The sequence below is a fragment of the Camelus dromedarius genome, chromosome 14 (genome assembly GCF_036321535.1).
Source record: "Camelus dromedarius isolate mCamDro1 chromosome 14, mCamDro1.pat, whole genome shotgun sequence".
Taxonomy (NCBI): domain Eukaryota; kingdom Metazoa; phylum Chordata; class Mammalia; order Artiodactyla; family Camelidae; genus Camelus; species Camelus dromedarius.
The window spans coordinates 6,978,615-7,003,319 of record NC_087449.1 but is presented as its reverse complement, the minus strand read 5'-3'; the positions used below and the strand labels follow the sequence as shown (position 1 = coordinate 7,003,319).

At 40.3% G+C, this 24,705-nt stretch overlaps 1 protein-coding gene across 2 annotated transcripts in view; it reads right to left on the bottom strand.

Moving 5' to 3' along the window:
- DDAH1 (dimethylarginine dimethylaminohydrolase 1) overlaps nt 1–24,705 on the bottom strand; it is a 133,267-nt gene that overhangs the window by 21,067 nt on the left and 87,495 nt on the right. For both annotated transcript variants that reach the window (XM_064493381.1, XM_031465510.2), the window contains exons 2-4: nt 15,926–16,025; nt 10,227–10,300; nt 9,274–9,393 (exon numbers count right to left, since the gene is read on the bottom strand). In XM_064493381.1, coding sequence (XP_064349451.1) covers nt 9,274–9,393; nt 10,227–10,300; nt 15,926–16,019 — 288 coding nt within the window. In that variant the 5' untranslated portion in view covers nt 16,020–16,025. The remainder of the gene's footprint in view (nt 1–9,273; nt 9,394–10,226; nt 10,301–15,925; nt 16,026–24,705) is intronic.

Genomic DNA, 24,705 nt, shown 5'->3' with positions numbered 1-24,705 from the left:
GGCGCTGGGCCATTTATTAGGCATTTGCCTTACGTTACACTGTGACACTGTCCCGTTTCCCCAGTTCACCTGGAGGGGCCCCGAGGGCAGAGACTGCGTCTCCCCACCTCAGGGTCCCCTGTGCGTGGGACAGCATCTCTCATGTAGTTGCTGCTCAGTAAACACCGCTGTATGACGCTCAAGAAGCCCAAGCTGCAGACTCGACTGGGGTCTCCTTTCAATTGCTTTTGGTTTTCAGTTGAATTTTGAAAGAGAAGAGACTGCAATAAAAAGTTTTGGAAACTACCTTCTTTTTTCCTATCAGATTTTTATCTATGAATTAAGAAATGATGTTGTTAGATACCCAATTTAAAAACTATATTAGTTATAATACATAATAATATTCGAAGAATTGAATTAATAATTGAATATTAGCATATAATAATTACATTATATAATTATTATAACTAATTATAATTATATAATGTATAATTAGATTTCTACTATTACATAATTCTGATTATATTAATTGTAATTAGTGTAATTAATGCAACATATTAATTATAGATGTAATAATAATAATAATTGCGCCTCCTCAGAGGAAAACGGAGCCAGGACGGAGTCCTCTGCAGTGTTCTGTCCTCAGACAGGCATGGAAATGTCCAGCTAAGCACCAGCCTTCCAGCACCTGCAGCCACTGAAAGCACAACGGCACAGCGGTCAAGAGTCTGCGGTGAACCCACTTGGGAACTATCTCTGCCGCTGGGTGCTTCAGAATTGAATGGTTGCTCCTTTTTGCCAAGTTTGAGACAGGGTCCTTCATCTTGACTGCCCGTCATGAAATTTCCAACGGGAAGGAGTGAAGCCCCCGGTTCCCCAAGTGAGGCTCATTCAACGATGTTTTCCTGGGACGAGGCTGCTATAGGCGACTCGGGTCACGTGGGGCCGGCTGGAGGCGGGCGCCTGTGAGTTTGGGTTCTACGTTCCCGGCTTTGCTCACAGCCATTATGGCCCTTTAGACAACGATGCTTCTTTAGGAGAATCAACATATGATTATTTTTAAAAGTAAGTTCTTCTCTAATATCAGTCATGATGTGAAGTTCAACCTTTTATTCTCTTTGGCACCAGCCTTCACAAGTCAAGATCAGGTCCCATTGTTAGGTTTTCCTGTGTGTGTGAGTGTGCTGTGCGTGTTTTGGGGCAGTGGGGGTGGAAACCCAAGTCAAATGCAAACTTCCCGTTCCCCAAAAACAATCCCATTAGTGATTTTGGTAACTCAGAATATTTTAAAAAGGAATTTTATCATGCCAAATGGATTGAATGATGGCATTCAAGTTATTACCCAGTTAAGTATTGTATTTTAAGTTATATAGTATTGAACTCCAGGCAGCAAAAGAGAAAGGAGCCTCTAACTTCCAATGACTTTAGTTTTTTACTTTTTACTTTTTTTTTTTTGGTGGGGGGAGGTAACCAGGTTTATTTATTTATTTTTAATGGAGGCACTGGGGCTTGAACCCAGGACCCCGTGGGTGCTAGGCTATCCCTTCCCTGCCTTGATGGCTTTAACTTTCTCTAATTCTTACTGCTATTTGGAATATGCTCTTTTGTACCTCTGTTACACAGTGCTTGGCTTCTCCAGGCGCACATCAGTCAGGATCCTAAGCTAGGTGCTTTTGCAAGTTGCAGGAATCCTTGGAGGCAGTGGCTCTCAACTTAGTCTGTGCACCAGAATCTCCTGTGGAGCTTTTAAAAAATGCAAATCCCTGGGCTTGATCCCAGGCTCAGAACACCAGACTCTTCTGACATAGGCCCAGGGCACTGAGTTTTCAGAAAGTTCCTGAGGTGATTTTTAAACCATACCTCTCATCAGGAACCACTAATTTAAAGGCACATAGAGGCTTCTTTTAAGCAAGAGTCTTGGATTGAAAGACCCCTTATAAGGCCATTTACTCAATCACCTAACAAGGAGCTTGAGTTCCCCCTCCCACATCCCATGGAGTCTGCTGAACACTTTCGGACGTCCCATCATATAACGGACGGAATGAACAGCACTTTAAATATAATTTCTTCCTTTTCTTCTTTGGCATTTTCTTGCAACCTCAAGAGGGGAAAAAAAACCCAAAACGCCATTATCCCCTTTCTCCTATTTGGCCAGTTTTGTCTGCTTCCTGCCCTGGGACTAGTGCTGCTACTCAGCATGGTTGCTCCGGCCTTGCAGCTCCAGATTATTTATTGCCCTATCACGCCAAAGCATTTTATTTGGCCACCCCAGGCTTGTTGGCATCCAGCTCTGGGAATATTGTCAGATAAGGCAACTGCTGCCAGGAAAAGGAGCATAAACAGTTGTTACAAACTCAGAGTCATGGCAAATGGTTTTGTGTTTTAATTTCTTAATTCGGGCATGGCAGATTTTTTCCAAAAAAATCATTGTCTTGTGGATCTGGTGAGTACAGCTGCAACAGACAAGCAGATAATAAGACTAAATTAAACCTACAATGGATTGTCAATTTGTCTTTCATAGCGGAGACCCACAGTGGGAAATCTTGTGGCTACGGGCTATAATTCCCTGTGACAACAAATAAAAATGCAAAGTATTTATTTTTCCATTTCAACCACCCTGTTGATACCAGTTAGCTTTCATTCTGCCTTTTGGTTTCTGCTACGGCTGTTCCAGTTGTCATCTGAGGAAATTCCAGGCAAATTAAAAAAACATACAAAATCCAAACACATTGAGGATTTTTCCAACTTCATTTTTTTATATGACCACCTATAAAATAACATGGACATTTTTGGACATAAAATCAATGCTGAAGCTGAGTCAAAATGAGAGGAAATACTGTCTGAGTGAGCTCTATTATTTAGTTAGTCATTCAAAAAAAAAAACACACTGTGTCCTATGCAATTTAAATTAGCTCAAAGCAAGCAGCCACATCCTCATGCAAGGAATCTTACAAATGCAATTTATTTCAGGAAGCAGATCAAAAACCCTAAAGACATTTCCATCAAGATGCATTGTGACCATTTTAATTTAAAATTACAAGTCTACTGGAATTCCACGTACTATATTTCAGCTCCACTTACATGACCAAGACACAAAAAATGGAGTGGTGATCTCGCAAGTCTTTCCTCACCCCATCCTTTTAGTATTCTATTAAGACTAAGAGTACTTAAACAATAATTCATTGTGATACAAAAGAACAGAATTATTAATAAAAGAAAGGCCACTAAACAAAACTGCAGGTGCCTAAAGGAGAAAAATACCTGTTTTCGGTGTGGGGGTAGGTTAGGAAGTGAGAATGCTCCTCTTGCCACACTGCCGGCAGTGGGCACAGCCCCCTAACTTGTCAGCACCGCAGCCCCGGGAGCTCTGGGCTTGGGGAGGGCCGCAGCTTCCTCATCTGATTGGTTTCAGGGAAGTTTAAGCTAAGTGTCACTCCTTCCCCCTTCCTTCCCTTCTCTCCATCCTTCCTTCCTTCCTTCCCCCCATCCCCCTCAACTTCCTGGAAGACTGAACACTACCAAGGAGACTAAGTTAGAAATCAGGACTGTGAGTCCCTCCTGAGGGCGAGAATTACAATCTGTCCTCCTGGGACAGACAGCCTGTAATTAACGCAGGTTCCTGGAAAGCAAGTCAATTTTGGCATGGATGTAGAAAAAGAACACATGAGATGTGGTGCAAATCTACTCTTTATCATGACTTTTTTCCTCCACAACATTACTGATGTACAAAGGACAATAGAAAGGTTGTATCTATCTAAGGTTTGCAAAGGCTGGCAGGCATGGGGATATGGGAGATGTTGATCAAGGAGTACAAAGTTTCAGTCATTTTTCTGAGTTAAAAAAAAAAAACCAGGCTAGTTAGAAAAGACAGTCATCATGTAGAAGGTAAAGCAGGGGTTTGAGGCTTAGACCCAGCTATGGAAGAATTATTTCTATAGGTTAATCACAGCCCACCTCTAACAATACATGTATTTTTATGAAACTTTAAAAATTAAAGTGTAACATACAAGATGGCCTTCCAGACCATGACTCCCCCACTCTTTCTTAAAGTAACTACTATTCTGACTGCTGACAGCATAGAGCAGTTTTGTCTTTTGTTTAACTTTAAATGAACGAGCTAAAGGAATATGTATTATTTGGAGGTTGGAGTCTTTTGTTCAAATTCCGTTGTGAGCAGCCATTCCAGCTGCGTAGCAACTGGAGTTTCTCATGTTCTTTGAGAAGACAAACATTCCTTCTGGAAGAGTCCTAGTAGGTCTACTGCCTGGACATGGACTGATTACTCTTACAGCGTTTTCTTTTATAGCTAGAGGAGCAGGAGGAGGGTAGTGGTTGCCCAGGGACACGAAGAAAAGGATGGAAAGTGTGGGAGAGAAACTACAGCAAGGGCAGGTTGCTTTGAAGGCTAATTTTGCTTAGATAATAGCATTTCTAGGGTAAGACTTGATATCAAATATCTTAAATAATTTCAAATCTACCTAATCTCTAGTACTTTGGCCACATCAGTGGTAAAATACAGTAATAACAAGTTCTCCTTTCTTCCTTCCCTGTATTAGATCAACTCTGTGTTCAGTGTACCCTGCATTACATGTGTTCTGGGCTTTTTAGCAGAGAGTTACTAAAGTCATTCTAGATGGATGATTTCATTTAAATATACAATGCGTACACTATTAACTCAACTACAACCTAGACAGGTATGATGACTACCTCCATAAGAACTCACTTCATTAACCAAGAATAGACTGCAACCCATTACCAAGTGTTTTAAATGCGATAAGACTACCCAGAAACCCTTGGGCTCTCAGCGTGGCATGAATATGCAAGAAGCAGTTTTCAGAGTCTGAAGGAAGCCAGTACTTAGCAAGCAGTGACAGATGTGGAAGCAATCAGGCTTTCAGTACATGGCACAGGAAGGCACAATTCACCTCTTTTTAAATGCTGTGCCCTTCAAAGACACGCCCGAGTGGCCAGGATCTTCTCTACAGGGGCAAGCCTGAGACATCCAGATTTGCAAAGGAAAAAAAGAAAAACAACCTGGGACCAAACTCACATCTTCCTTGAAACTGATCCTGATACCAGCAAAAAATGGGAATATAGTTGGAGAGACGGGAGGAGAAAGAGGGAGCTTAGCTGGAACCAATCCACGGCAAAGCAATCAGAAGAGGCTTTCCAATAGAAAAAGAATGGGTTTGGAGTGGGGTGGGCAACTGGAGTGAAGAGAATCAGGGTCCAGGAAATCTGATTCTGGAACCATGAGATCCAATTCAAAATGCCTCATTTCATCTGACCTCAGTATTTTCACTTGTGAAATGGGAAAAATAAAACCGATATGCTTTCATTACTTGTCAGGAGGAGGGTGTAGCTCAAGTGGTAGAGCGTGTGCTTAGCATGCACAAGGTCCTGGGTTCCATCCCCAGTACCTCCTCTAAAGCATAAATAAACCTAAGTACCTCTCCCCACCCACACAAAAACCCGATACGTCACTTGTAAATGATGTATTTGTCTCCACCCACTTGTTTTCCTGACTACCAGTATTTATTTTTATTTTTTTAAAGTTTGATTTTTCCTTAATGTGGTTTTAATTTAAAATGTAAAAAATTTAAGATCATTTATCTTAATCTTGACTGTTTAAGTAAACAATAAAAATTTTTTAATTCATTCCCAAAGCAATAGAGGTTGTTATCACAAAAGCTGAGGTCCCACTTGGAGAATGTTTTTTTCTGTTACAGAAATATCTGTTGTAATGTCATCAGTATTTCTATCTCCAAATTAGTGGTAGGACTTACCCACTATCAATTTTGTTGATTGCTTTAATACAGGAGCCAAACCTGTTCTCAAATAAGCAGTTTGTTTCACTAAATCTGAATTTCACCAACCCACCTACTTCTGACCCAAGAACCTGCCTTCGTGGAGCTGTCAAATTCTTCGGTTCACTTTGTCCCCCTGCTTTCGCTGCAAGGTAAGCGGACCTTTTTGATGCTAGGGACATGGCAGGTGGGCCTTTGCCAGCTCCACAGGCCCATGGTTTATGAAGCACATTTGCTGATGGAAAATTCAATCTCCAAAGCATGCCTTTCTAGTCAGTGAGGCTTATTTATAGCTTCTGACACAGAAGGTTTCAAGTATAGAGTGAACATCATTATTAACACTAACTCAAATGAACTCTAAAGGAAGGAAGGAGGACCATAAAATCCTCATGGGACGCCCTTAAAAGATGTGGTCTTAGAGGACTTGGCAATGGGAAAGGAAGGATGAACGGAGAAATGTGAGCCAAGGCATTCATTCATGGGACTTGGGGTCTGGCTTTCCTTCTCCAGGTCATCGGTGGCCCTCTTTTCTGACTGCACAGTCTTCTCCCTCCATTTTTTTTTTCTTCTGCAAAAAGAATGTCCAACATCTCTGTAGCAATACAGCCTCGTTGGCTCAGAGCCTGTGGGTACCCAGACTCCTACTCCATGGAGATAAACTCATCCTCCTGCTCACTTTTAAGTCCCTACCTCTTCAGCTGTTACCTGCCCCATCCAGCTGTGTCTTTGGGAGCTCACAAGAAAACTAATTTACTAGTTGGGTGAGTTTGCTCACATTTCATGAATGTGTTTTACTCAGTCTTTGTTTCTTTCATGTCCCCACTTGGAACACTTTCTCACTGAATGACACCCTGGCAAATCCTTCAAGACCCCCATCTAGCCACATTTTCTTCACGAAGCTTTCTCTGAATACCTGGTCCTCAAGGAATTTATTCTCCTCTGAATAAGTCAGGGCTATTTCATATAACTTGGCGCTAGTTAGCCACACTGTGTTATCTCTTAGTTTGTTGTGTTAGTTTCTCCAGACTATTTAAATTAGGGACCAATTTGAGTTAGGGGCTTATTGAGTTTGGGACCAAGCTGGGTTAGGGACTTAGTTTACCCAGAATGGCAGATGGGTTTACTTTTTCTGATTTGTCTACCCAGAGGAGGTTCTTTCTGCTAATTCACACAAAGGCAGAGTATAAGCGAGCCTCAGTCTTTTCCTTCTTGTGAACGAAAAATACTGCCAGCCGTATCAGTAAACAAAGTATGCTGAAGCCATCAAGTCATCAGTGGCTGCTGGCCCCCGCCCCCAGTGAAGACAAGCCCGCAGCCTGGCCTCTGCAGCCACTCGCAGTGGTGCCCTCTGAGGGGACTCAGAATAAGAAAGGACAGGATGCTGGCCCTAGATAGCAAGGTGCTTGTCAAAGGAATGAATTCAGTGAGCCCAAATGTTTGCTTCCTCCCATACGTAGAAAAGCGCTAAATTCTTTAACTTAAGATGTCTGGTTTTCTTCAGTTAACAAGTAATCTTTTAATGTTCCGACTATCTGGTCTTTGTTGTAAAGCTCCTATATATCCTGGCTCCTCCCCTACCTCTTCGGAGCAGTTTCTCAGAGTGATCTGAGAGGCTGTCATCCCCGGCTCTAAGGGGTTCAAGTCCTCAGAAATGTCTACCAAATAAAAGGTAACTCTCAACTTTTAGGCTGTGCAGTCATTTCAGTTGACATTCTCTTGTAATCAATTTCAGACATGTGCAGACCAACCCAGCTGCCATGGAGAGCCACCACATTAGCCCCTAAGGAGAAAAATAAGCTAGAAGATCCTATGAGTGGCGCCGTTCATCAAATGTTTTCTTTCAAGGCACCAGTCTTTTTTATACGTAGAAAGTTGACATAGCCTTTGTAAATGAAAAATACTGCCTGCCGTATCAGTAAACAAAGGATGCTGCAGACTTCAAGTCATCAGCCACTACCGCCACCCCCCCCCCCCACCGACAGTGAGCAGAGGGAACTCAGGACGGAGACAAACAGGCAGCCTGGCCTTTGCAGCCACCCCCAGTGGTGCTCCCGGAGGGAATGCAGGATGAGGAAGCACAGGACACTGGCCCTAGACAGCTAAGGTGCATATCAAAGGAGTGATTTCAATGAGCCCAGACTTTTGCATCTTCCCATACAAAGAAAAGTGCTGAATTCCTTAACTTGAGATGTCTGGTTTTAATTAACAGTGGTCTTTTGATGTTCTGACTACCTGTTTTTTGTTGCAAAACTCCTCTATATGTTGACTCCCCCCTCACCTCTTCTGAGCAGTACCTCAGAGCGATCTGAGAGGCTGCCTACTGCCTCCTGCCTCCTGGGCTTGACGTCGTCAGGAAGTCCGCCAAATAAAACAAAATCCTCACCTTCTAGGTTGTGCCTTTTTTTTTTTTCTCAGTGACAAGGAAATTCAGCAACTGGGAGGCCACAATTGCTTCCCAGACAAACTTCACCAAGTCTAGCACTGACGAAGACAAATAAAGACCCAATGGGACAAACAAATAAACTGTATACCTTAGGGCACACAGATCTCCTCTCTTTGCCTAAGAGTTTCTTTCTTGGTGCTTTAATGAGCCATGTATGGTGTGTGGGACGACCTGAGAGGAGGCGGCAGTAAGCAGTCCCAGCCCACTGTCCAGTATCACCCTTGTGACTTGGGGCGAGACACTGGATCTAGTTCTTACCTGCAAAATGGAGATAATACCACCTCCCTCGTTCATTTATCCCTCACTCACCAGGTATTTTCTTAGGGACCCCCATGGGCCAAGCACAAAGGAGCACATGTGTGAGCAAAACAGACCTGGTCTTTGCTCTTACAAAGTGTCCAGATCATCTTGCAGGGAGGTTAATTACAGAGAAGGAACGTGCCTTTGAAATCTACAGCACTGTCACACTGGAAGGTCCTCTTCATTACCAGGGCCTTCCACTCTAGATCTGGCTGTGTGATCCAGGCAAGTCATAATTCTTCTGGGCCTTCCTATTCTCATCTGTGAAATGAGAAAAGTGCCTTCCCTAAAATTTAAGTATTCCAGTGCAGATGAAGAGGTTAAGATTTGTAGGTACTTCTGAATCACGGCTTTCTAAAAGATTATTATGAAACAGTTCAGACGTATAAAAGGATAAGAATAAGATAACGACCCCTGGGGTACCGACTACCTGCCTTAAGACAGAAAACAGTACAGACAACTCTACCGGTGGGATGTCCTGTTTCCCCAGAGGAAAGAACTGTGATGAGTGTGGTGTTTATTGCTCTGCATCACGGCCCTTCTAGGAAGCCTGGTGTGTGAGTAAGAATGATTCACCAGTGAAGAGTTCCTCCTACAGGTGTCCTTCAGAGGAAGAGTGCTTGCTGGGTGTTCCCTGTTCCTAACGAACGTGAGGTCGCGACGGTGCACATCAGAGAAAGCCGTTCTCTCCCTGCCACCCTTGCTCGCTGGCACTGCATGGAAAGAGCAAAGTGTTATGTTTACCTTGAGGGCTTTCTGTGCAGCTTCACTGGACCCGATCGCGATCAGGTTAGGCCCGGCCATGCTGCAGAAGCTCTTCAAGTGCAGAGCGTCAGCCACAGGGACCATGGAGACCGCATAGTCCTAGGAATAAAAAAAAAAAACCAAAAAAAAAAAAAACACAAGCAGTTTGGCTTTGTGGAATAATTCTTAAAAAGCTTTAAACCTGCCCAAGATGTTCTTGCTCCTCTGGATGTTGCCAGGGCCCCTGAATGTCTGGAAGAAAAACTGGGACCCACAGGGTTGGGTCTCGCCAGTTAAATGAAGACTGCCCCTCAGGGGCAAGAGCAGAAGACTGCTCCTTCCAGGTGTGTGCCTGTGTCAGCAGCTCTGCTGCTTGGTCTGTGGCCTGGGCTCCTCTGGAAGGACGTGTCTGAATATCCTGTGCAAACAAGAGCTCCCCGTCTTCACAAGGAACAGAGCTGTTTGGGGATCACAGCCTCTCCTAAGCAGCCTGGTGAGCCAATCTGCTAATGACCAGCTGAGTAAAGGGAACGAGGGAACGCAGCACGTGCAATGCCTCGCAGCTTCCAGCACACAGTAGGCACCCAAGCACAGGAGATCTTTGATTCTAACCTGAAAAACCCACATTTCATGTTAAAGTCAATTGGGACTCTAGATTTTTTTTTTTTTAGTCATCCATTGTGCCAGGAACATCTGCCTGTGGTTGTATGATTATACACTGGGAGTAAACAGATGTCCACGATAACTTTGTCTGTTGCTGCTGTGGGAGTCCCGTGAAGCCTATTTATTAATGTCTAGCTCCTAAACCTTCTAGCAAACATACAAATACTAGGAATTATTTTGCAAAGCTGGCGACATATAAATACCATTACTCGTGACACAGCGATCCAATGGGACTATGAATATTTATTAGGTAATTACTCTGTGCCAGGCATAAATTATCCTTTACCTACCTTAAAAGTATCAGCCAAGATTTCCGCACCTCGTTGATTTGTCCGCTTGGAAAGGCCCACAAAAAATTCTCTGCCTATAATAAATGTCATGGAACACAGTGAGTGGGTGGCACAGGGGTGGTGCACCATGTCTCTGGCTATAAATAAAGACCTTAAAGCATCACACAATTCTTTCCTACCCCAGAGGCAGTTCCACGTATACTCTGACCCCTGCTCTCTTCACACAAATCAGATTTCAAACTATTGCCTTTAGAAATGAGCTTTTTCAAATTCATAGAGGCAGAACGTAGAATGGTGGTTGCCAGGGGCTGGTGGTGGTAGGGGTGGTGAGGCGGAACGGAATCAGTGTTGAACGAGCATAAAGCTTCATTTTAGGAAGGTGAAAAAGCGCTGGAGATGGATGGCGCTGATGGTTGCACAATGTGAACATAGTTAATGCCTCTGAACTGTATGCTTAAAAATGGTGAGGCGGTAAATTTTATCTTATATATATTTTACAATAAGAGAATAAAGTTTTTGTCTAGGAAATAACAGAATTCAACACGTTAATAATCAGAGATTAAGCAATAGCAATGACAAGTTAGTAGAGCTTCCTTTTTTTTGCCCTAAACGAACAATACTAGACAGTCTTGATGAAGTCAGTTCCCTTTTTTCATAATGTTGGTGTAAGAGCTGAAGAAACCATCTGGATAAAGTGAGTTTGGTGTTGACCGTCTTCAGGTCTGAGCGCTAAGAGCAGTCTTTAAAACAATACATCCATCTATTTCAAATCGAACATCAAAGATGCCAACTTACAAAGCACTAAAATTTAGGAGAATGAAACTTTCCACTTATTTGGCTTTTCTGAAATTGTGTAACTTTTCGCCTCAGAAGGCAAAACATTAAGTAAAAATGGTCTCTTAGAGGCAAAGAAACAATTATAGGAGAGAGAGTTAGGCAATACATAAATGCAGGGGTTCTCGTCTTCCCTTAACTCTTTAGAAAAGAATTCTACATGAATGTGGAAAAATATTCCAAGAGAAACGAGGATACATTCTGCCCCAGAACATTAGGGTAAAATACAAGAAGAGCAGCCATGCAGAAAGGATTTCTTGATAGACTTGACAACTGTTACAACTTGAATCTTCATGGTGTCTTTATAAAAGGGGTAAATGACATGGCTCAGATGACGTTATGATCTATTCCATATCTCGTATACTGTTGGCAGACACGAGAATTGTTGGTGGCACACTGACAGTGTTTTTGGTAATGGTATGATTGTGCTGTCCCTTAAGAAAACTCGCTACATACAAAATCAAAACTTAAGTAAGGGAAAGGTCCTTTACTTGATAAAAGCATTACTTTATTAAAAAAGTCAGTTGAAATAAAAAAAAAACTCAAATTTCCTTAATTCTCTAAAGATAAACATAGCTTTATAAATTAGATTTACACACAATACTAAAGAAAGACATTTAATGCATTAAGCAAATTTAAACAAATTTATAATGGGGCTTCCATACTATTTTCATTTTAAAAGACTAAGGTGAGATAGGAAAGTACAAAGAAAAGCAAACTGCTTGTCTCCTTAAAAAATAAGTTGGACTTCTGCTTCTGGCAGTATTGTGGGTTCTGTCCCTTAAATGGTCTTCCAGTAAAAACAACTAAAATGCTGAAATTGAAATATTAAAAAATTTTTTTGGTCGTTATGCCTCATGTCATTTCTTTCTACACCAATTTATCCTCTTTTTCTTCTCCTTCCTCACCTCACTCTTTCACAGAAGAAATCAGGTCATTTTTCCTGTTGACTCTCCTACATTATGGATTCATTGATTGTTTCCTTGTGTACCATCTAGCATCAAATCGTTCCTTTATCCTTTGTATTTTTCATAAACTGATAATTTATGTAAAAGCTTAATTAGTTTCTTGTTCAAATTTTTTGTTCACTTGTTTGTTTTTACTTTTGGACAGGACTGCTTCAGGAACGGAATGTACTGCCGCTGCATCACAGCATGGGGCACGTGACTGGCTGCCACATTTTCAGTGACACTAGACTGATCAGGGTGTTCAGGTGACATTGGCCTGATTCCTCCACTATAAACTTCCCCATCAAACTTTCATATAAAGGTTTTAACATCTTTTGATGATCACTGCACAGACCTATTATTTTATTAGGAATCTACATTTACTGGGCTAGAATTTTAAAAGGAAAAATTTCCCTCAATCAAGTATTTGGTCTACTTGAAACAGAACTCACAGAGGAAAGACAGGCTTCCTTTACATTCATTAAGTATCAGAGTAATGAGTTGGTGTCTCAGCAACTTACAACAATGACCAATATGTTTTTTTTAAAAAAAATCATTATCTACTAATAAGCCAAAGAATAAATCATAATGGAAGTCAGCAAATATTTGGAATTCATGGTAACAAACTACTCTAAGCGCAGGGAACTATATTCAATACCTTGCAATCACCTATAATGGGAAAGAATCTGAAAAAGAATATACATATATATGCATAACTGAATCACATCTGAAACTAATACAACATAACACTGTAAATCAACTATACTTCAATTAAAAACAAGTCAAGGTTATTATTTATTTTTTTAATTTTTAAAAATTTTATATAATTTTTAAAAGGTTACTTTCCATTTACAGCTACTACAAAATATTGGCTGTATTACCCATGCTGTGTAACACATCCTTGAGCTTATCTTATACCCAACAGTTTGTACCTCCCACTCTCCCATCCCTACATTGCCCCTCCCCACCAGTGGTAACCACTAGTTCTCTATATCCGTGTCTGCTTCTTTTCTGTTGTATTCACTAGTCTGTTCCATTTTTAAGATCCCACATGTAAGTGATATCACACAGTTTTTGTCTTTCTCTGTCTGACCTATTTCGCCTAGCATAATGCCCTCCAGGCCCATCCACGTTGCTGCAAATGGCAACATTTTGTTCTTTTTATGGCTGAGTAGTATTCCATTGTGTGTGTGTGTGTGTGTGTGTGTGTGTGTGTACACACCCCACACCTTCCTTATCCATTCATCTGCTGATGGACACTTAGCTTGCTTCCGTACCTTGGCAATTGTAAACAATGCTGCTATGAACATTGGGGTGCCTATATCTTTTCAAATTAATGTTTTTGGTTTTTTCAGATATATACCCAGGAGTGGAATTGCTGGGCCATATGGTAGTTCTATTCTTAGTTTTTTGAGGAACCTCCATACTGTTTTCCACAGTGGCTGCACCAATTTACATTCCCACCAACAGTATACAAAGGTTATCTTTTCTCCACATCCTCGCCAACATTTATTTGTAGGCTTTTTGATGACAGCCATTCTGACAGGTGTGAGGTGATAGCTCACTGTGGTTTTGAAAGCCAGGCATTAGGCACCCAGGTGTTCGTTTTATTATTCGTCTTTAAACTGTGCATAAATATTTTGTAACTCTTTTTCATATGCTCCATATTTCGCAAAAATAAATAAATGAAAGCAGGGGTGAGTTGATATTCTCTATTTAAGAGAAATAGGATTGAAACAACTTCTACCAGTAGCTGTTTGTCTGACTGACAGATTTCCCAGTGGAACTGGAGTTGCAAAGCTGCTTTCTTTCTGTCCATTTCTGGATCAATTATTAATGAAGCTCTGAGTTTCAGCAGCAGGAGGACACAGAGCACAAGAAAAGTGCTACAGATTTTGTTTCTCACCCAACTCTGCTTAATCCAAAAACTGAGTGTGATGGTTGTACAATTTTGTGAATATAATTGATGCCACCTGATTTGTACACTGAAAAATGGCTAAAATGGCAAAGTTTATGTTATATATATTTTGTTACAATTTTAAAAAAGAAAAAAAAATTGAGAAGTAGGAAATAGAAGTCAGGACCAGACATTAGGTGCGAACAAGAAGCCAAGTAGATGAAGTTCTTAATATCCCAACACTATCTCAGTTTTGAATAAAATAATTTTTAAGATATGAACTTAAGTATTGAGTATTACAAAAAAAAAAAAAAAGCTTGCAGACAGTGTCAAAGGTAAGCCTCAATGCTTAGTACCTAATTAGAAGTGATGGGAAAAACATTTGGCTTGAGATGCTGTGGAAAGATCTTTGGCCAAAGGAAGAGGTTCCTAAGTTGTGCGGTAACACTGAGAAGATTCTAGGGACTCTGTTCAGCTCAGCAACTGAGATAACCATGTGGCTGTGGATGCAGCCTGTTTTAAATCATTCTTCAAATAGTCTCCGTACCTGCTTACAGTAAGTTATTTATTATATAGCTATGTTCTGGTGAAAAAGAGATTTATTGTATAGAAGTGTGATTTCCACATCTAGCTTTCCACAAAAGCCTATTTTCTAAGAGAAACAGACTGTTGTTCAGTGCTGCTAAAAAGAATGAAAGTGTCATCAATGGGAGACACAGAATATTCTAAGCGGAACTTAATAGGCAGATTCAAAGAATGCCTGAGTCGGCTTGGACACAACTGAAGCTGAGAATGCAGCGTGGGCTTCTCCGACCCTTGTTCTGTGTTCTTAAGACTCAATGAGGATGCTCACCACACCCCAGGGGCAGGGCCGTTGCCTACGACAGTGGAAGCACAAGCTGTGCAGTGCACAGCTCCAGGAGAGACTGTTCCCAAACCGATGATAAAAAAGGCATCCCCGTGGCTCAGCCACACAGTGTCCCCACCCAGAGGTATGTGACACCAAGCAAGGAACTGTGCAAATTTCCCAGGATAAATACTCCTCCTCCTTCAGGAACATTAATTATATCAAAATGTAAGTTATACTAAACATTATTTTTATATTAAAATGAAGATGGCTATATTTTGTCTATATACATGGGATTCAATATAAAATTTACAGCTGCTAAAATATTAGAATTCTAGAGGCTTCATGCTTTCAGTGGGCCACTTGGGGCTACATCCCCAAATCTCTGGGGACCAGTCTCTGCTATGAGGGCTACACCTGTGAAACAGGTATTTATTCTTCGATAAGTAAGGGAAAATAAACTCTCATCATCCACTGAAAATTTTATTAAATATCTTGCTTGTTAGTATAACTAGAATGCAGCCGGGGATCCAGATTTTAGCACATGAGTTTACAAAATAATAACATGATCATAAAGAGTTGGAAAGGTTAAACGCTAAAATTGCCATTTCTTTAGTAGCTGTATTACACCCACTATGAAAACTGATTCCAGTCAGATCAATAATAATATCAGCTGTTTATATTTTGTTGCGTTCTGCGATTATTCATCTGGCATTAAGCCAAGCCAATTTGCATTGAAAATTATTTAAATTTATCTTGCCATCTGGGAAGAAAATTATTTCTAAATGACACAACTTGAATTAAGAGTTTTTCAAATACAGACCTGATATACTGTCACACAATGCAAAACGATGTAACCCATAATCTAACGTTGTAAAAGAACATAATAGATACAACGTATAAAATGATATGTACACACTGATAACATGTAAAAAATATACAAATACATGCATACAAAAGCACTAAAAAGACATACACCCAAATAGTGAAATCATTATCTTTGAATGAAGGGTCATTTGTAAATTTTCTCTCTTTTGTGCTTTTCTGTATTTTCCAAATTCCCTGCATTTAACATTTTCACTTTGGTAATTAAAAAAAAACTATAACTAAACAAGAGAATAGAGGCCAGGTATTAGAACTATTTTTAACTAGGAAAAAGCCAGTGCAACTATACCTGTGAATAAGACATCTCCACCATCCAGGGTTGCATTTTCATCTTTCATCTCTACTATATTGAGCTGAAGTTTTTCTAACGCTTCTTTCATCATGTCAACCTGTTGCAAACAAAATGATTCAGATTAATATCCTACCGTTTTCTAACAAGCAAACCCATCATCTCAGACTTCAGACCGCTGAATTATGCTCCCCTGAGCACACATGCACACAGACACACACCCCCGTGAATACTACGAATGTGTGTAGTGTCGTTTGGACTAGCTGTGATCATTTGCAAGACAAGAAGCTATCCATTAGAAATTGTCCATTTTGTCCCCTTCTAGTCTAAGCTCAGGTCAACATTAGAGTCCTTTTTTTTCTTCTGTTGGTGGCTGACTACTTAGGACACTTGAAAGCGTGACTAATTAGGGCACAGGAGTCAAGAAAAGGGGGAGGCAGAACACCCAACCCTCCTATCGCTGCCAGAAAAGACAAAACTTAACATTAACTTTTGTCAGTTGGTCAGAACCACACACACACAGAGTAATACATGGAAGGAATATCCACAACAATTACCAATAACGTGAAACCTCAGCCCATAGGACAGTCACTGTTGTTCAGTAAGTATTTTCTGAAATATCAGAACATCTAAGGCTTCTCTGTAAATCTGAACTGTTATTTAAATTTAACCTAGGTCCCCAGAGGCGATAATACAATAATTGCAGTTAAACCAAATAATACTTGAAAATGAATTTCAGGGACTTTCTATGATTCCAGGGTACAGTCTAACACACAGAGATATTCTGGGCTGAACTAGGTTTGTATTAAAGGTTTGCTTTAATATGAGAAAAAAATACAAGGCATAAAAAATGCCCTTTGAAGTTCACAATTTAAGTCCTTCCAGCAGCTCAACAAAACAATTTAAATATTTCTGAAGGTCTGTATAACCTTTAATATGTTGAAGACATATATTGAGGAGACTTGAATAGGGAGTAAGGGAAAAACAAGAGATCATGTGACACTGGGAAAAGCAAAAGTTCTGCCAAAATACAGCATGCCCAGTACACATAGCGAATTGTCAATGGAGAGTTTAGGAGACAAATATAGCAGAGTAACTTCTAAAGTAATAAAAATATGGAAATACTTTGACAGCAAGCCCGGCATTCATGCAGTCAAAAAAAAGTAAAGAGGATGCAAAATAAAATAAATATATCATCTCATCCTTGTCCTGGAACTCATGTCAAAATTCCATAAACCAGAGTGAGTCAGAACAATAAAAAATTATTTCCATGGACGAAACGGTCTAAATGTTGTAATAAATACATCAAGTGACCTCTTTTAGCAGCAGAAGAGGTTTTCCTGTGTAACAGGAAGTAGAATCGTTTCTATAGCGTAAAAAAGAAGCAAAACAACTTTGACCATGACTTGTTGGGCTGCAGTGAACCCAGGAAAACACACAACTGCTTCCTTCTGGCATCTGCCTCCATGTCCACGGAAAACTCAGAGATCATGAGAACTGAGCTCCTGTTACCCTTTCTTTCTATCATGAATGCTACTGCTTCTGTCACAAGTTAACATTTCAGAGATGACTAGGAATTCAGCAATAACATGTCTTTTGGTCTGAAAAGTTTATATGTGATATCTCAACTCAGGAACTTGTATTCAACTCTTAATGAAGGGTTTAAAGAGAACAGAAGTAGGGAGGCTAATGGAGACCAGCTTAGGGAACACTGTACTTCTTTAAAAGGCCTATGTCTTTCAAATTAAAGTTTTAGAGGATAAAATGCTTGTGGTTTCTCAAAAGCTAAAACAGCTGCACTGACATGAAAAGCTGGCTTTTGTGCAAAGGCAGGACACTTTTTGTTGTTTTTTTAATATTCAGTCACATCTATATGAACAGAGTCATTAGGACAGGTCCATACCACAAACTCTGTTGATACACTATTACTTTCAGAGTTAAGGTTATGGACACACACAAAAAGTTTTAAACATCAAGTGAACAGTTTTGAGGACTGCAGGGACTATATGGCATCAGATGGGCAACTCTAACCCCAGGGAAATTTCTGGAGAAGAAACAAGAGAGGCTGGACCTGGAGCCTGTCCACTGAGAACCACACGCTCTTGGCACAGGGGTTCCATGAAGTGAACAAACTCCTCTGCAAACAGGGTCCAGCGTTGCCCTGACACACGGACCCACAGCAAGACAGCTATTCAGGCAGTTAGAACACTAAATGCAATTATAGAAGCGGGAATTTTTGCAGGAAAAGATCCAAACCATGAGCCTTCAAGAAACTGCCCTTTCTGTGGTTACATGGCTGTGGTTAATATTGACCTAATTAACTTTCAAGAGGAAAAAGAAAAAAAAAAAGACTAAACAACACACCCACCTTTCACTGAGACAGTAACCTTGCAGTTGGACCTTAGCATTACTCAGGGTGGAGAGAAACTGTCAGAACAAACAGTATTAATTCCAAAGGTTGAGTTGAATGGGTCATTTTAGCCAATGAAATTAGAAATAAAAAGGGCAAATCAGAGAAACATTCATTAATTTAAATTTAACTGTATTATTTTCATACTCTGTTCTAAAAAATTTGCAAGAAATTCTTCCTTCTCTCTCCACATTCATTGTTTCTTTTTTGTTTGTTTGTTTTTTACTTTATACTCACATTTTTTTTTTTTTGCCCCATCTTTTCTCCATCCACTCTTTGCTACAGATTCCTTCCCTGGCCACAGGGGGTTCAGGCCACCCGTGCCCCTTTCAATCATCCAACCCACATGTCTTTCTTTTCAAGAGCTAGTACTATTTTCAAGGTAATTATCTTTTTGTTTCTTCCCTCCTTCCCTTTCTTTCTTTTCTGGAGTCTGAATGCTAAAAAAAAGTAGAGTTCTTGGTCATAGAGTCTCTCCTGGGAATGTCTGTGTAGTGTATTGCTATGACCCAGGGCCTGGGGTTGAAACCCCAACTCTGCTACTCATTAGCCAAGTGACCTTAAGTGTTTCACTCTTTGAGCCTCAGTTTTCTCATCTTTAAAACGGGTAGCTAGTCATAATAGTACCAAATTTCTGGGCTCCCTCTGAACATTACACACATGTAAAGCACTTAGCACATGATAATTGCTCAACAAATATTTGATACAACTTATTATTTTGATGAACACCAGCTTGTGTGGACCCAGGGGCAAATACTTGACTAGGAAACTGACCCACAAGAGGAAAGCTGTTGCTTTCTCTTACATTTGGATGGGTTTCTGGTGTTTTACCACCCCATGACAGATCCCATCTGCTTTCTAGAGAATTAAAATTACAGTCTTTTCTGAAAAGCCAATGTAAAGTCAGAGCACAAACATTGAGGACACATTTAAATGTAAATCCTTCCAGTTCAATTTCCTTCCAGCCCCAGGAAGCTGTCAAGCTATGTGGCAGACTTCTTGCATCACCTCTGCTTTGAAATGGCCCCTGGAGGTGGTACATAAGGTGGGAAGTGGGCCTCTCCGGCAAGATGCCCCACAGGACGCAAAAGAGCGTCAGCCAGGATGACACAGAATGACTGCAGTTACTGAGGACGTGACGCCCTGAGGGCTCCACCTGAAAGTTCCCTCTGCGTCCCAACACCTGCTCTCCTTTGCTGACCTTTCCTGCTCTGCTCTCTCCTCTCCTTCTTTCATGGCTTCATTTCTGCTCCTTCATTTGTCCTGTCATGTTTAGATCATCATCTGGCCTTGTCATTTTGCACCTTTTGGGTTCTCATGGCTAGTGGAAACAACTGGGGATTTGAATACAGGCTATGTCACTTATTAGCCACATGACTTCACTTCTTCGAGCTGCAGTTTCCTCATCTGCAAATGGGGTAATGTTTTCTCTCTAGTGCGGATTACATGAGGGACAAATACACTAATACACACAAAGCGCCTGGTGCAGCACCTAACACATTGTGCGCAAAACCAGTAGTTGCTGGTAGCATTATTATTCTGCTCGAAATTAACTCTGTGCTTTGGATTCTGGCTACCTCTCAAAAAAATAAAAATAAAGATGAAATGTACCATTTTCAGTAATGGTTTTAAATAAAATCTCTTTTGATTTCCAACTCTGTTTTTTTTTTTCCCTTGCAAAATTTCCCCCAAATACAAAATACCAAAGCAAATAAAAAATCTTATACATTTTTACTGGCAAGCTATATTACATTCTAGTTTGCAACATACCCTAATTAGTTTAGTACTCTTTATTTAGATGCCAGTGCTTTCCAGTTGGCCCTGTCCAAAGTTGACTTTGCTTCATATTTTTAACAATGTCCAGTTTGAATGTTTCATGTCTTCCTTTTGGATGCTGAGAACATGCTCACGAGGCCTGATGAGCAGTTCTGTGCTGAGGCTCCATTAAGAACCATTGTTTGCCAAGACACTTCCTTTTAGCTGCCCCTGCTCCATGGGCTACCAGATGTAAGGACTACAAATGAGGCCCTTGGCACTGGGCCGTCTGCAGCCGGCTTGTCTCAGTCACCCACAGTGCTGCCCTGCACTGGGAGCTGGGCTGTCAGCACCAGGACCGCTACGTTTTCAATGTCCATCCGCTTAAACGTTCTGAGTTCCTTTTAAGTCATCATATTAGCAAAGCTTTAAAATTATCCTGGCGTCCTATCTATACTCTGGTCTAGCTCTGAAGAGCTGAAGAGCAGCGACTTAGCGTTGTTGGTAGTGAGATGGTTTCATTTTCTCAACTTGTCGCTGACTTTGTTTTAGCTGTTAATGTTAAGTGTGACACGTGGACAATGCCGAGGAAACCACTCCAGAAACTGACGTGACTTCCCTGGCACGGCACGACACAACTGGCTTGGAACTTGCGGATGCACTGAAATCACACTGTGCTGCCCCTGTCCACATTCTGTTTGTTTATGCCACCTTAATGTTCTTTGTTAATCAGCACATCTTTGGTCACTGTGGCTACTTGGATGAGTACATTTGGCTGGTTTTATAATAATACTTAAGGTCCACATCATGCTTTCATGTATATTCTCTCCTATGATCAACATTTCAAGTTCAATAAACATTTAGTGGATGCCATTTTTTAAAAAAAACAAGCTTCAAAGATTTAAAAATATCCACAAAACCATAGTCCTTATTGCTGGGAAGTTAACAGTCTAGTGGGGCAGATACACTTTATGAATATGTAGTTACAATGAAATGGAATATTTCTTGTGATGTTCAGAATAACTCCAAAAGGAAGGAAGGGTATGCACTGGTATACCCATTTTACATATGAGTAAACTGAGGTTAAGGGAGGCTGACCGACTTGCAGAGTCGAGCCTCCTGAGCCCATGCCTACGTTCATATTCATCTTCACTGAGTGATTATGATTCTCCTGAGGTCTCTTCACAGAGCAGAGCCCACAATCAGAATTAGAGCTTACATCTGTTCTTCTCCAACTCTGTACACTGAAGTCCACTGGGTATTACATGATCCTATGCTAAGGTGACTCTGGGTACCATGATCTCTTCATATAAGAGATGGATGACATTTCTGCACATTAGGGCCCCCAGATGCTAGGGTGTGGTGTAATAAAAACGCTAAGTAACATGAACAGAATGTATAAACCACACCAGGAATGTTCACGAAGGATGGCCTGCATTTTAATTACCACCCTTCAATTTTGGGATGCCTTAGATTTGTTCAGTGGTTTATTCCTTAACTTTTCCACATGTGCTAATTAAATTACGAAAACTAACCAAACCTACTGAAAAAAAATCAAAGAGTGATTTAACATAATAAGTGACTCAGCCTTAAAAACTCCTAAGTAAAAACATATTGAAATTCTCTTCTATATTCGAATTTTAGCTCTTAGGCTCTTAGGAGGAACTTAGCAATGGTAAGAGCAAACATCCTTCAGTCTTCCTATGTACCAGACACTCTACTAAGAACCCATATTCAATTTATCTAAACTTCATAATCCAATGAAACAAGTACAAACATTATTTCTGTTTTACAGATGAGGAAACTGAGGCAGGGTAGTGACTTGCTCAGGGTCTTAGAGCAGCAGACTTGAGACTTGAATTTAGACAGCCTTATTCTGAAGTTTGTGTTCTTCTTTCCTATAAAATTTGTTACTAACAGAAAGATAACTTAGCTTTCTACTATGAAGTCAAATAAAAATACATGTTAGAAATCACTGTGAGGGTCTATAACACACTTAAGAGCACATTATGTTCACTTTAATCTATTTGTTTAAACAAAAATATGGACTAAGATATTCTGAAGGAATGCAGGGACAGGTTACAAACTGCAGAATGTGAACTTCGGTTTTGTTTCTAAAGATCCTAAATTTTGTTTTCCTAAGTATACACAAACTAAGGCTAATGAATTTCAGGAGCCATTCCTTTATCCTTCTAATTTCTAGACCAGATTATAAGAAGGAGTTATTTGCAGAAATATCTTTAAATAGCCAACAATATATTTTGATGATAGTGAGATTACAAAAGCATATGGGCATGTAGATATGCTCCGAACCAAGATACCATACACACCCCAAACCAATTCAGTCAGCTTGGAGAGATTCTGAGAAGAGTTTCTGCCACACGGGGAAGTGTGGTAGACAGAATTCTAAGGTGGTACCCAAGACTGCCACCCCTGATGTACCTGCCATGTGCAAACCTCTCCCTTTGAGTGTCGAAAGGCCCAGTAAATACGAGATGTCACTCCTGTGATTTTCATGGCACAGGGAAAGATACTTTGCAGATGTAATTAAGGACTGTAATCAACTGACTTGAGTTAGTCAAAAGGGAGAATATCTTGGGTGGACCTAACCTAATCAGCTGAGCCCTTAAAAGAGGTGTTAAAGGTCAGAGATGGAAGGGGTCCGAGGGGTGTTCTCCTGCTCTGGAAGGATGCAAATAGCCGTGTTGAGAACTGGTTATGGAGAGGGCCAAGAGGGTGGCCTCTGGGAACTGAGATCAACACCCAGTTGATAGCTGGCAGGAAAAAAGAGACCAAAACAACAAAACAAAATAGGGACCTTAGTTCAACAGCCACAAGGAATAGAATTCTGATCACAATTTGAATGAGGATGAATAAGAACCTAAGCTCTAGATGAGAACACAGTCCAGCCGACAACTGGGTACATCACACCGGACCTCTGACCTGCAAACACTGTGAGATCAATAAATGGGTACTTTTAAGTGCTGTGTATATGGTAGAAAACTAATAGAAAAAGCCCCAAATTTAAACAAACTTTATTTTTTTAAAATGTATTTGAAAAGGCCCTTGATCAGAAGCAAAATGTTGAACTAAATGTTTGTTTCCAAGTTGTTGGTTTAGAACATGGTGCACCAATCCTTAACACGGTCTTAAGAAACTCCCAAGGAAACAATGTTTTAAATAAGTTTAGGCTTCTTGACCCACCAACTTCGTTAGTCCATTATTTACTAGAATGTTGTACAGTCATATTTTAAAGTGAAAACAAGTTGCAATACTGTTTTCTTCAGTTACAAGTCTAATACATACTCCCAGAAATCAAAATGATAAAAGTATATATGAAAGTAGCAATACAGAGCAAACCCGTGCCTTAGGCCATTGCAATCTTACTCTCAGTTTCATTCATTCAGGAAATACCGAGTGTCTCTTGTGAGCTAGACACCATGACAGACAGTGGTCAGTAGCCACCAAAAAGTAGACATGACCCCTGCTGTAGAGTGCCCTTAAGGTAAAAGACATTAAATATTGACACAAGTCAACCCACAGCTATACATTATGATCAAGGCTGTGAAGGACAACAACAGTGTGCTTTGAGAAGTAAGAGGGATATTCAGCAGGTCAAGGAAGGTCACTCTGAGGAAGTTAACGTTTAAGCTAAGAAATCAAAACATTAATAGTAATTATCTGTTCCTGCTGGTGGGTCGTCTGGAATTCTCCCTTAGAAACAAAAAGGGTTTCTGGATGATCCACAGGTTGTAAACAGCTCAACTTAGTCTATGAACAATTAAGGAAGGGCTTTCTGTATGAGGAAAATAGTCAATAGAACTTATTGTACATTAAAATCTTCAAAAGTTATCAGAGTCAAATAAATGCCATTAGTCTTGTGATTATCCTGGGAACTCATGATATTTATAGGATGGTCAACGTGTATGAATGTTTTATAATCACCTAGTTCATTTCCCTCTTTTTTTTTTTTTAATTAATTTATTTTTCTAAGGGAGGTACTGGGGACTGAACCCAGGACCTCATGCATGCTAAGCATGCAGCTCTACCACTGAGCTATAACCCCACCCCCTCATTTCCCTCTCATTGAACTTTTGTAATAATAATTGTTACATGAATATGATCTCTTTTCCCACAGACTATTAAATATTTCATTTTTTCACATTGATTCCTTAGATTTCTAAACTTACTGGTTTATTTCTAGTGACAGATTCTAAAAACTAAACAGGATATTTAGCATCTTGGTTTCCATATTTGTAAGATGAGGGGGCAGAGCTTAAGAATGAGGTCATTTCCAGCTCATTTGTAGTCTCAAAACAATTTTTGGCATTCATAAATGTGATTCTAACTGTAATTCTATTTCCCTCCCAGAGAGTTTACTGAAAACATCCCAGATGGTTATTCATGAGTAAAGTATTCTAACGTTTAACTAAATTCAATGAGAAGCAAGAGGCTGGGTATATGGAGAGGGGGAAAGATAAGACTGGCTTAAAAGTGCATGAAAAAATTCAAGAAGGATGGGAACCGCAAAGGTGAGTGGAAGGATTCTGCTGCAGGGGGAAAAACTGTGTGGAGAAAACAAGGTGTGTGCGTGTCAGCTTAATGCTAAATTATG